The sequence below is a fragment of the Eretmochelys imbricata genome, chromosome 3, assembly GCF_965152235.1.
Source record: "Eretmochelys imbricata isolate rEreImb1 chromosome 3, rEreImb1.hap1, whole genome shotgun sequence".
Classification (NCBI taxonomy): domain Eukaryota; kingdom Metazoa; phylum Chordata; order Testudines; family Cheloniidae; genus Eretmochelys; species Eretmochelys imbricata.
The window spans coordinates 206037543-206051399 of record NC_135574.1 but is presented as its reverse complement, the minus strand read 5'-3'; the positions used below and the strand labels follow the sequence as shown (position 1 = coordinate 206051399).

Sequence of the window (13857 nt, the reverse complement as noted above, 5' to 3'; positions counted from 1 at the left end):
CACGCCTGGAACAAGGAGTAAGTAGGGACCAAATTATAATTCTGAGGCATAATTTGGTCCTTGGTCTCCTCCTGGCCAGCACAGGTATAGACCACGCCTCACTTAGTGTTTGTGGTATTTCCAAGATCTTCTAGTCCATAACAATCCACAGGAGAGAACTTGTAAGCTTATCTGACAGAGCAGAGTACCTTACAAAAGCTCTTGTCTCAGCTCATGCATGGAAGATGTGCAGCTAAATTATTCAGGCAGACACACACTTTATGAACCTCCTTAGCTGCACAGTTTACAAGAGAAATACTCTCATGCAGAATTTACTGAACAAGTACAAAATGCAATTTTCAAAGGTTTAGAATTTGATCAAAACCTATCTTCACCAGAACACACAAAATGACTTCTCCTTTCTGAGGGGCTATTTTGGTGTCAGAATTTCAAACTTCCTTTCCCCAGATGTTTCAGTACTAGAGCTGGTCAAAAATGTTGCAAGGTTATTCATTTATTAATACTTTTAAAAATAGAATGGTTTTTGCTCATACTTTGAAATAAATTCACCATCTGGCATGGTGCTATGCTATCTAACCTCAAACCATAATCAGAACCTGTGAGCTATTCGGCCCAGCCGTTCTACCCTTGCTGAATGTATATGACCACCTTGGGAATAGTATACTTGATTTTGTTAAATATAACCACCTGGAACTTAGCAAAGTTAAAATCACCGATGAGGTAGACTCTTACAATGCTTACTAATACTGGCTTCTGCAAATAAGGCACTGAGAAGCTGCAGATTAGGAAAGGACACCAGGAGTGTGTTTGAGTTTCCTGTCTGCTACTATTCTGTTGTTGCTGTATGAATGTGGCAAAAGAATGGCTCCCAATGTTTCAGTGAGTAACATCCAGTGAAAATTCTAGCTCTTTAACATGGCATTTTTAATACTATGGTCTATTTCCTTATGCCACAAGTCAATTTTTGAAACCTTAATGCTTAACCTGAATCCTTTTCAGTGTTGTTACAAGACAGGACCTAATATTTTGAAATGCTCCCTATTGCTTGGCACAAATATTGAATGTATTGCTCTTGACTGAGAGAAAAAGTACGGGCCTGATCCAAAGCATGAAGTCAGTAGAAAGACTCCCATTGGCTTTAGATTCAGTCCTACATGCTTGTTCTCCCTCTTGACTCAGGGCCAGAAGTTCCCCAGACATCTTCCACATAGAAAGAGAGCATTTCTCACAAAGTTGTACGATTTTTTGCAGCCAGCAGGGTGCTATCTTGTCCTGTTGGAAAGTGGGCAGTTGTGTAAGGGGAGGGGCCATGGGTAGCTGAAGATCCAAAGAAAAACTAGGCCCCAAACCGCTGATCTCAGAACATCCACATTGTAGCCAATGATTTTAGTTTATTGTCCATTTATTGTGTGATTTTATGATTAATCAACGTTATATTATATATATTCATTGTATGTTAATTAGAGTTACTTTGTAGGATTATAAAAGCATAAGATTGATCAGTATTTACAGGAACCAAGTATTAAACATGAGTAAGACAATCTGAAACACAACAACCTGTAGGTTGAGGCCTGCAAGACTTTAGCTTAGCTATTTTAGGCCTTGGAGGCAAGAAATGATGACTTAAGCCAATGAGCAAGAAATAACCCAGTGCCCTAAGATTACGGGAAAAGAGGTACCAAGTGGTAATACTGTGAAAAATTACCCGGAAGATTAATATTAGATCATAAAGATACTGTAAAGGCACATCTATCTCAGACATGTGTCTTAACCATGGGATACAGGTTGTGCGTCAATGCTAATGAGAATAAAGGGAACTTACATACCCTATAGAAAATTATGGTCCCTTAAGTTTCCAGGGGACACAGACCAATAAGAGAAAAGAGGGTTGACACTTTTATGGACATGCGCAGAATATAGGTATAGACAGAATCACTTTATAAAAAGGGGATGCCCAGAATGGGAAAATTGAGCTCCCTATAGGAGACTCCTGCAAGAACCATCCCTCTACTGATGATCAAGCCATGGGAGACCTATCAGACCCTAATACTATTGTTAAGGATGCGAGTAGAACTATATTTGTAACTTGTTCATAGGTCTGTATAGAATTTCTATATGCTTGGGTAATCATAACTTTAATAATTTTTGTAACTTTACTAAAACTTACAAAATAGACTTTGTACTGGTGAATGTATGTGTGGTCACTACCCTTGGTCTTTGTATGTTCCTAGAGATTCTAAGTCTGAAGCAAGTAGCAGAGGTGACTTTCACTCTGTTAAGCTTGAAACTGTAACCACCAGAGCCGAACCCACGGTGGTGTAATACCACATTACAAAATTCACTTTAAATAAAATAAAAGGCAATAACATGTAGCAGCTGCCCTTTTGGTTCTCCCAACATCCCAAACACAGTTGCTTGGCTGGCATTGGCTTCCCTGGAGGCAGAGGAGCTCTGCCATGGAGAGTAACATTAAGTCATGGTACACCCACCTCTTTTAAAGGAGAACATACTGAAAACAAAGGCTGTTCTCCAACTCCTCCCCGTCCAGCAGGTCATGCCTTCTGTTTCGCATACTACTGAAATCACACATCTGGTTGGTGTATAGATGCTGTTCACAGTTATGTTGCTGTGGGAACATACTACGCAGTTACATTACCATTCTTTGCGCATCCCCCAAATCCCATTTCAACATAAATTGCACTCACTGTATTCCTCTTTGCGCTGCAGAAACATAGGGTGCCGGAGGTAATTATGCCAAAAGTGATCTCTAAAAGGCATTGCAAAAAGGCATCCAAAAATAAAAGAAGAAATAAGCAAATACCTTCAAACAAATGTCTTAATTTGTCATACAAAGTCTACACATTAATATTAAAAAATGAATAAGCAAGAATCAAATCCTATGTTACACCAGAGAGCAGAGTTACTAGCACAACAAGCCAGCTATCTCACATTTCAACTGGCAAATTCCACTGTACTTCAAAAAACAAAACAAACAAACAATCAAGCAGAAAAAAAACACACCCAATGGGCGCCTGACAGCCTGTTTTGAAGATCCCAATAGTCACATCTCAATTATGGATAGAAAAATCTCTTTTCCAAAGCATGCATCTTTAAACAAGGAAAAATAACCATGAATAGAACTGAAAAGCAATGATTTCCAGTGCCACTTAAGGAAATGGAAAACATAAATGGATTGTGGTGCAGTTTGAATGCTCCTTTTTTATTCTCAACTGCATTGTCCAGATTACGACAAACTCCAAGGCACTCAGATACAAAGCTCCATAATGAGCTGATCGTGCTATTATCATGCTTAGTCACCCAGTTTTTTTTTTCAGAATTAAAATATCAACTTTTCTTCTCATTGATTACTTTGAACATTACAACAGGCCCTTTGTGAGGTATAATATTCTTTGCCCTAAATATAGGGGTTTTTTTTTAAATAAAAAGCAACACCTACAAATATATACAAATACAAGGCATGCCAGAATGCTTGGTCCCAGCCTGGTGTTTGCACAATATGTTTAAAATGGCAAATGCTTAAAACAGAAATAGTCTTGGTTTTGAGTTGAAAATATACTCTAAAAGAAGCCATTTCATTATAAAATAATAATATGGCTGTAATAATTCAGAATTATTTTTGGCAGAATAAAGTCAAATGATTGCTAGGAAAGATGATCTTGACTCATAGCCTTCCCCATAGGTTATGCTAGTATCAGTCACTGACAGTATCCATTGTGACATTGATTTAACAACAAGGCAAGATATGACCTATCCTATTTATCTCTGTCACAACTTGATCTCTATTCACTAGAAATGATGGAAGGCAACAATGTCTGAATGATGCAGGCCCAGTGACACTGAACACATGGTAGACTACAACATTGTTTTGCATTTGCCTTGGTATGAAAAAAAAGCAGTCAAAAGGAACCATACATATATCAACTCATGTGGCAAAGACCGATAGAATAAAACAATAAAGATCACTAAACCCTTCATTACATGTTAGCTCTGTGATCAGCAAGTAAGCACTAACTATTTAATTAGTCAACTAATTAGTGACAGGCAACATGGAAAGCTTCAGATGTTCTCAGACAAATGTAAAGATAAAAAGCCTAATTAAACAGCAAGCATTATGCTCGCTATTGCCAAACAGGACAGATGTGCAGGATATTATGCAATAGCGTGCTGCCAGATAACAGAAGTTGTAGTTGGTCTGTTGCAAATAGAGCTTTAAAAAAAACCCTAGTATTTCTAAGCTATTCTTAGATACCTTCAGAGGGAAGCTGATTTCTTGACAGGAAATCGGGGATTTAGCAAATTAATGAGACCATCTAATTTTAAGACCAGATTCAATGTCTTACTGAAATAAACTTTAAGACTATGATCCTTTAAGTGCCAAAATATGTTCTATTCTGTGTCATCGTTTTACATTTTGTGATCTCAGCAACCTCTTATCTGTTATGTGTACAGTACATTTATGTATATAGAGTTCAGAGAATAAGTCATTGTTTATACCACAGGTTGGATTAACAAGGTTTTAAAATCATGGATTAAAAGGAACTTTTTCCATAATGAGGACACAATAACACTTCCCCCACCTAAATGCAAAGAGATGAATAAAAAGCTAATTGGTTCATTGTACTGGAACCAATGACAAGATACTGCCGTGAGGAAACTTTCTGGGATCTTGCAGCCAAACTCCAATCAACTGTTGGCAGAGCGTGCTAGTTAGCATGATGTATAGTGAATCATATGCTGGAATAAACTAAAAATGACATAACATGAATTATTTTCTTCCCTGGCCTAACTTTACTATTGTAACTGCCATTCTTAAATACTGTCTGACACTAAATGTTTGTGGAAAACTAGAATAAATTAAAAACAACAAATCAGGTACTCCAAGGGATGGGGGGCTAGGATATTTTTTCAGAGTATGTCAATATGTAAGAAAATGCATAAAATATAATGCTATAAACTATGTTCAAGTGGAAATGTTGTTGAGGCAACAGTGATTAAAATGAGATGTCTTTTTCATTCTATACTCAGTTTCCAGTTGCTCATAATTTTCTCAAATTAAATATTTAACTCAGGTTGGCATTTCTCTTGCTTGATCTCAGCTTCAGGGTCTTTTTTTTAAACTCTGAACTAAGTACTTACTTTTAAAAACAGAATTCACACTTGAAAAATACTTTCAGATGCTGTTTTTGCTGCTGAACAATTCAAATATGGCTTTGTTTTATAACTTTAAATTTAGCATGTATATGCCAGTATATCTCAGTAAGGAATGCATATTTTACCAAGTTTGAAATGAGGAAGTTAAGAGCAATTTAAAATTTTATAATGCACATGATCAGTACATTAAGTTCACTGCAGTGATTATTTTAATAATTACAGTAGATATTTCAATATCCAGTGACATAAGTGGAAGCATGTATATTTATTCCAATATGACTATAGCTCCATAATAGGAAACATTTCAAGGATCACACACTAAAATAGATTCAGGTAGAACCAGATCTTGCATTCCGTATACCCCAAACTTCCAAAAAAATCCATTGTTGCCAACTGTCCAGGTTTAGTCACAAGTTTCATGGTATTTGGTATTTTTCTTAAAACCTCAGCTCCTGGAATTGTGTAATCAGAATCTCAGCTTTAAAAAAAGAACATTTCTAGAACTCATAGTTGTAGACAAAAGCTTAAAAACATAAGCCCTAAAAGCTCAAAAACCAGAAGGCAAATAAAAATAACCCAATACTTAGTTCAAAAATCTCATTACTTTTAAGCCAATCGCATGGTTTTGGGGGGTCCTGACATGATTTTTTTTTTTATATCTTGGTGTTCACAACACTGAGGATGTAAGATTGTATATTTTTACTTGATGTCTGATCAAACTCTCAGACTAAGTATTTCAATGCAAAAAAAAAAAAAAAAAGTCCATCTTTTAAAAATCTGTCCCTGGTACTTCTTTAGTTTGAGTCAATCCAAAATCATCTTTTCTTCTGACATTCTACAACAAACGGTAGGCAAGAGCACCAATGCGACAGTTTGGAGTGGGGACAACAACAGGGACTGACATGTTGCTGGGTTGAACTGCTTCTCCACAAAAAGAGCATTGTTAGGCTGCTGCCTCTGCTTTAGGGCTGGTGTACATGCAAACATTGTGCTGGTTTAACAAAAGGTGTGATGTTGCACTACCTTGTCTGAATCCTAGACAGTGCCCTAACTCCCGTCTTTGTGTGAGGAGAAGCATATAATTGCATTGGCCAGGAGGAGCCCTGGGTATGAATTGTGGGAGTCACAATTCCTTCCCTGCTTGCCCTTGCTCCTGCAGGGAAGCTAATTACTGTAGCAATTTATGGTGCTACTCATTCCCCCCCTACTAGTTCAGCTCTGCTGGCTGATGAACTTACGGGGCAGAACCAAGGCTCTGCTTGCTTCCTCTCTTTTGCCCCTTCCCACACATTTGATTAGGGCTGGGGTGTAGTGGCTGCCTGAAGCCTGCTTTCACACCTGTATCTGGACTCACAATCGGGGAAGGCAATGCAGCTGATGAAGGTGGGTCTTCACTCTCCTGTGTAACTGCCTAGGAATGATTGACAGTTGTGCCCTTTTTGGTCAATTCTCGAAGAAAAAATTCTCACTCTTGTGTGGACTAAACTAAAATTACTTTTGAGCTAAAACTAACATCTCAAGCAGGAGCCTGAACTCAGGAAAAAGGAGCGGGAGTCATTTATTTGGATAATGGCACATGGAAAATAAGAACCACTGCACTCACATTCACTGGGGTAAAACATTAGGGCTATAAACCCTCATATTTCAGGGCATGAACCAACCACTTGCTGAAGGAAGGGGTGTTAGAAAGAAGCTTCCCTGGAGGGCATAATAGTCCACTACAGGATTCTCTGAAGCAGCTGGTACTGCCCCCCGTCAGACAGAACACAGAATTAGCCATTGGTCTGATTCAGTATGGCAATTACGGGTGTTCCTACAACCTCCTGATATTCACTCTGTGAGTGAAAATGAGGGACTTAAGAAGCATTTTCTAATAAAATAATATAATACAAAATATACTTCAGCATTTTGGAGGATGGACCTCAAAGCACATTTTTACATTCGGATGATAAGAACCGATGCTAGAATCTGCCTTATTCAAACAGTGAAAGCACTGAATGTCCTAGAAAAATAACTGGAGCACTCTGCCTCAAATGGATTTTCCACAAACTACAGTGTTACTGCCACATTTTATACTACAATGCAATATAGCACCAAGAAGCAGTTTTCTACATCTTTGAAACAAGTAGATATAATTCAGTATTTAATGAAAAATATATTTCCTCAGTCTCAAACAGGTTGAAATCACTTCTAAAATCTAGTTGTAATGACTGTATGCAGGTAAGTGAATTATATTTGTGTGTTTCTATGGTGACTACTAATGTAAAATAATTAAGTAGGAAGAAAAATGAGGAGAAAACTACTTCCTCTTTTAAGGATTAGGGGGTTTATAAATTGATTCAATCTAGTTATTTTTAGTACATGTAACCTTTGCAAACAATGGTAGAAAATTGTGAATATATTAAATTAAATTGTATTAAAAGGTCTCTGCATTGACCAGGAGACTTTCTTTATCAACTGCTGATATGAAAATTAAAACTTAGCTTGTTAAACTTATACTACATTAATATAAAAATATGTAAAAATCTGATGCTGAATACTAGCTCCTTTGATTCTTTGAGTTCTTAATGGTTCTTATGTGGCAGCACTCAAGTTTCATGAATGTGAAAGTTCCAATTATATTGTCTTCAAGACCAGCACTCCTAAATATCACACAAACAGATCTTGTGAGAACTCTTAATTAGAACACAGCTGGAATAAGGCTTACTGCTGAAAAGTCTTGTCTGTGGAACTCTCTCAGAGCTGTAAAAGTAAATTGTCAAGGATACAATTGATTTTTGTATGAAAAATGCTGTACAAATGGGAAGGATACTCTAGTGGTTAAGGTGTTGGACTGGAACTCATAAGATGTGGGTTCAACTCCCAGCTTTGTCACAGGCCTCTTGTGTGACCTTGGGCAAGTCACTTAATCTCACTGTACCTCAGTTCTTCATTTGTAAAATGGGGATACTACTACTTTTCTCCCACCCTTTGTCTGTCTTGTCTATTTACACTGTAAGCTTGTCAGGGACTGTGTCTTCCTTTTGTGTGCAGTGCCTAGCATAATGGGGCACTGGAAACAGCTAGGCTCACTGGATGGTACTATAATATAAATTAGTAACAACATTGCAAGAGTCATATACATAACACAGTTACAGAGTTTAGTAAGTAACAGCACATGGTGAGAAACAGAAAAAAGAGTAACAGCTAAAAAACGCATTGGGATAGAGAGCCTAAGGTGCAGTGGGCAGAAGCACCAGAGGAGAAGGGCCTTACACCAACGGGGGATACACTGGGTCGAATATTAGAAAGAAAGGCATTGGCAGCCCGGAAGAGGGAGTGGGAAAGGGAGCTATTCTGTCAATTGCTTATAACAGTGCAATACCATTCATAAAGGGCTTTATCCCCCCCCCCGCAATGCTATACAGATATTTCTAATTGTAATATCAACAACAGTGGTAGTAGAAACAGCCCTGAACTCAGCTCTTAGCAGGCACAGAGTCATTAAACTGGCAATATTTTTTTCCATTATTTTGTTTCTGTAACAAATACTTTGCTGTGTGGATTCTACTCAGAATCACAGAATCACAGAATATCAGGGTTGGAAGGGACCCCTGAAGGTCATCTAGTCCAACCCCCTGCTCGAAGCAGGACCAATTCCCAGTTAAATCATCCCAGCCAGGGCTTTGTCAAGCCTGACCTTAAAAACCTCCAAGGAAGGAGATTCTACCACCTCACTAGGTAACGCATTCCAGTGTTTCACCACCCTCTTAGTGAAAAAGTTTTTCCTAATATCCAATCTAAACCTCCCCCACTGCAACTTGAGACCATTACTCCTCGTTCTGTCATCTGCTACCATTGAGAACAGTCTAGAGCCATCCTCTTTGGAACCCCCTTTCAGGTAGTTGAAAGCAGCTATCAAATCCCCCCTCATTCTTCTCTTCTGCAGGCTAAACAATCCCAGCTCCCTCAGCCTCTCCTCATAAGTCATGTGTTCTAGACCCCTAATCATTTTTGTTGCCCTTCGCTGGACTCTCTCCAATTTATCCACATCCTTCTTGTAGTGTGGGGCCCAAAACTGGACACAGTACTCCAGATGAGGCCTCACCAATGTCGAATAGAGGGGAACGATCACGTCCCTCGATCTGCTCGCTATGCCCCTACTTATACATCCCAAAATGCCATTGGCCTTCTTGGCAACAAGGGCACACTGCTGACTCATATCCAGCTTCTCGTCCACTGTCATCCCTAGGTCCTTTTCCGCAGAACTGCTGCCTAGCCATTCGGTCCCTAGTCTGTAGCGGTGCATTGGATTCTTCTGTCCTAAGTGCAGGACCCTGCACTTATCCTTATTGAACCTCATCAGATTTCTTTTGGCCCAATCCTCCAATTTGTCTAGGTCCTTCTGTATGCTATCCCTCCCCTCCAGCGTATCTACCACTCCTCCCAGTTTAGTATCATCCGCAAATTTGCTGAGAGTGCAATCCACACCATCCTCCAGATCATTTATGAAGATATTGAACAAAACCGGCCCCAGGACCGACCCTTGGGGCACTCCACTTGATACCGGCTGCCAACTAGACATGGAGCCATTGATCACTACCCGTTGAGCCCGACAATCTAGCCAGCTTTCTACCCACCTTATAGTGCATTCATCCAGCCCATACTTCCTTAACTTGCTGACAAGAATACTGTGGGAGACCGTGTCAAAAGCTTTGCTAAAGTCAAGAAACAATACATCCACTGCTTTCCCTTCATCCACAGAACCAGTAATCTCATCATAAAAGGCGATTAGATTAGTCAGGCATGACCTTCCCTTGGTGAATCCATGCTGGCTGTTCCTGATCACTTTCCTCTCATGCAAGTGCATCAGGATTGATTCTTTGAGGACCTGCTCCATGATTTTTCCAGGGACTGAGGTGAGGCTGACTGGCCTGTAGTTCCCAGGATCCTCCTTCTTCCCTTTTTTAAAGATTGGCACTACATTAGCCTTTTTCCAGTCATCCGGGACTTCCCCGGTTCGCCACGAGTTTTCAAAGATAATGGCCAATGGCTCTGCAATCACAGCCGCCAATTCCTTCAGCACTCTCGGATGCAACTCGTCCGGCCCCATGGACTTGTGCACGTCCAGCTTTTCTAAATAGTCCCTAACCACCTCTATCTCCACAGAGGGCTGGCCATCTCTTCCCCATTTTGTGATGCCCAGCGCAGCAGTCTGGGAGCTGACCTTGTTAGTGAAAACAGAGGCAAAAAAAGCATTGAGTACATTAGCTTTTTCCACATCCTCTGTCACTAGGTTGCCTCCCTCATTCAGTAAGGGGCCCACACTTTCTTTGGCTTTCTTTTTGTTGCCAACATACCTGAAAAAACCCTTCTTGTTACTCTTGACATCTCTCGCTAGCTGCAGCTCCAGGTGCGATTTGGCCCTCCTGATTTCATTCCTACATGCCCGAGCAATATTTTTATACTCTTCCCTGGTCATATGTCCAACCTTCCACTTCTTGTAAGCTTCTTTTTTATGTTTAAGATCCGCTAGGATTTCACCATTAAGCCAAGCTGGTCGCCTGCCATATTTACTATTCTTTCGACTCATTGGGATGGTTTGTCCCTGTAACCTCAACAGGGATTCCTTGAAATACAGCCAGCTCTCCTGGACTCCTTTCCCCTTCAAGTTAGTCCCCCAGGGGATCCTGGCCATCCATTCCCTGAGGGAGTCGAAGTCTGCTTTCCTGAAGTCCAGGGTCCGTATCCTGCTGCTTACCTTTCTTCCCTGCGTCAGGATCCTGAACTCAACCAACTCATGGTCACTGCCTCCCAGATTCCCATCCACTTTTGCTTCCCCCACTAATTCTACCCAGTTTGTGAGCAGCAGGTCAAGAAAAGCGCCCCCCCTAGTTGGCTCCTCTAGCACTTGCGCCAGGAAATTGTCCCCTATGCGTTCCAAAAACTTCCTGGATTGTCTATGCACCGCAGTATTGGTCTCCCAGCAGATATCAGGAAAATTAAAGTCACCCATGAGAATCAGGGCATGCGATCTAGTAGCTTCCGTGAGCTGCCGGAAGAAAGCCTCATCTACCGCATCCCCCTGGTCCGGTGGTCTATAGCAGACTCCCACCACTACATCACTCTTGTTGCACACACTTCTAAACTTAATCCAGAGACACTCAGGTTTTTCTACAGTTTCGTACCGGAGCTCTGAGCAGTCATACTAAAATCTGGCATCTAAAACTTTATACTGGTTTTTAAAAAGTTTTTCAACACAAATTTAAGCATTTTAAATCTGCTTGAAAATGCACTCATATGGAAAAGACATTCATATCACAAGATATGAAAATTATACAAACATTTTCTTTAAGAAGAGTGCTCCAAGAACAATGACAATAAGGAGGGTAGACATAAAATTAGACCTCTTTTACTTTAATAGATTGTATGTGCTGTAGGAGAACGGGATTCTTGTTTTGATGTGTATGAGATCATGATAATCATGGAATAAACTTGTTTATTTCTCCATCCATCGAATAAACATAGTTTATTATGAATCTTTGCTCTTCTCTCCTGAATTCTGCTCATCCACGTCATCATTACACGAGGACTGCTACTAATCCTGTCAAGTAATTTTAACACAGCCAAAATTTTGTTTAGGAAAATATCCTATCACAAAAAACATTTATTTGTCCCCATTTATGGCAGCTAAGAACAGATGAGTGCAAGGACCAAAAATGACCTTGGTCTCTGGTCCAAACCTTGCAATATTTGGTCCTGGAGCAGTGACGGTTTTAAATTCTGAGCCATTAGGATTTCATGAGCCATAAGGATTAGAAATGAGTGTGGAGAACTATAAATTAACCAGACCGGAAGCAGCATTTGTATTTAGCCTTGGCAGGTCACAAGATAATGGTCATTAAAATCTCAACAGTCTAAGTCAAGGTTAGAAAGTACTAGCTATTAAAAATATTAGTACTTGTTCCCTGACTCTGCCTGCACAGTTGATTTGCTTTTGTTTGGACAACTTATAATAACCATGGCAATTTGGTTTGCAGCTTTCTGATCTACAGTGACTGACTATGCCCCTAGTGGGACCTCTGGGAGGCAGGGATTACTGGAGTGCAGCACACTCTCCCCACCCCCATCTCAGGGGCTGCAAGGGAAATGGTGTAGGGGCTAGATATGGCATCTCTGTGCTTCCTGAAGACTCCCAAATGCCAGGATAATCCTCAGCAGGAAAGATCTGATGGCTTCTATGGAAGCTGAGTGGGGCTCTGGTTTGAGCCCATTATGTATGTTCCAACTTAGCTCTGAAAATAATGCCATAATGAAGTGAAATGAAAGGGGAAGTGTTCATCTCTCTTTCTGGTACTATACAGATAGTACTGAGAAGGAAAGGTGCTAAATGTATTGCCAGCCAGGGTGGAAAACGTTCAGTACCACTCTTCTGGACTAGCTGATAAAAAAAAACCAACCCAAATACAAAAAACGCCAACAACCCTCCCACCCTGCCTGCCCCCACCCCCCTACCCCAAAACCCAACAAAAACCACAGGACCAGCCAATCAGTGAAGAAAAAACAAACAACCAAAAAATGGCCAAGCGACACAGCAGTATGACACCCCGCCCGTCCGCCCCCCTCCCCCCCATAACCAGCCCTGGTATTGTGCAAAGCTAGCTCCAAAGGTCAACAGTACACTGGTTTATATAGAAATGGCTAGAATATTAAGCCACATCTATATTGTCTTTGCAACCAAGTCAAACAACGAATGTTCAAAGAGGACTTAGACTCAGTTGAAGCTAAAGAGTGTTCTAATATGACTGGCTGCCCAATGTTGACAGACCCAAAACATGTTCTAGAATAGGCTCTAGGCTTTTAATTTACCTCACCAAGCTTCTAACTTCAAATCCATTTGGAATGTACAAGACACACACCCTACAACATTACTGCCAAGATTCTGCAGGTAGAATACAATGTAGTTTTGCACTCTCGTTGTTCAGTCCTCCTGTGAGACCTTCAGTGGCTGATATACAGGATGTCCTTTCATTCTAAAATTTGTATTTTTAGTTCTCTCCATTGCTAGTGAGGACCTGATTTTCAGAGATGACCTTCATTTTTGTGGGCAGTTTTGCACTTGCAAACAATTACATTAGTACTTTTGAACTGCTGAATCAATTAATAGGGAGAAATTTACCTCTTTACCTCCACATATCAGACAGTCATAGATCTGACTACTAATTTTGCATCCATAATTCAAATGCAGGTGCAATTATTTGTGGGTGCAGAACTGCACCAAAAGAAATAGAAGCTGAGTTGAAGCTTCATTGCCGAATCAAGACCTCTAAAATTAAAAAAGTAGCTTAGCCCCCTCACTGTAGGAAAGTTAAAAAACTTACCAAAAAATCAGTGTTTCTAGAAAGGAGATTCCAACATTTGATGCACCAACCACCACAATTCTAGCATTGACAGACACTTTAGGCTCTAGCATCAGCTTTCGATTTATGTGGTTCAAAGCATAGCTTAACTGTAAAAGAAACCAAAAACAAGACATACTGTATAGACATGTGTACAAACCCAGGAGAAACCAGCTAAGAATCATTAGAATGTTAGTAATGCATTATCTTCCATTTTTCTAAAACTATTGTTATGGCTTATCAACATGACCAACATTATGAATTGCCCCAGACATACCACAAATCAACCTAGTGGCTAAACATTTCT

The 13857-nt window shown here is 40.1% G+C and overlaps 1 protein-coding gene across 1 annotated transcript in view; it reads right to left on the bottom strand.

Annotated features, from left to right (window-relative positions):
- The window catches only part of CFAP61 (cilia and flagella associated protein 61), a 215418-nt gene that overhangs the window by 111323 nt on the left and 90238 nt on the right, over positions 1-13857 (bottom strand). The window contains exon 17 of the mRNA XM_077812071.1: positions 13533-13660. Within this exon, the coding sequence (XP_077668197.1) occupies positions 13533-13660 (128 nt within the window). The remainder of the gene's footprint in view (positions 1-13532; positions 13661-13857) is intronic.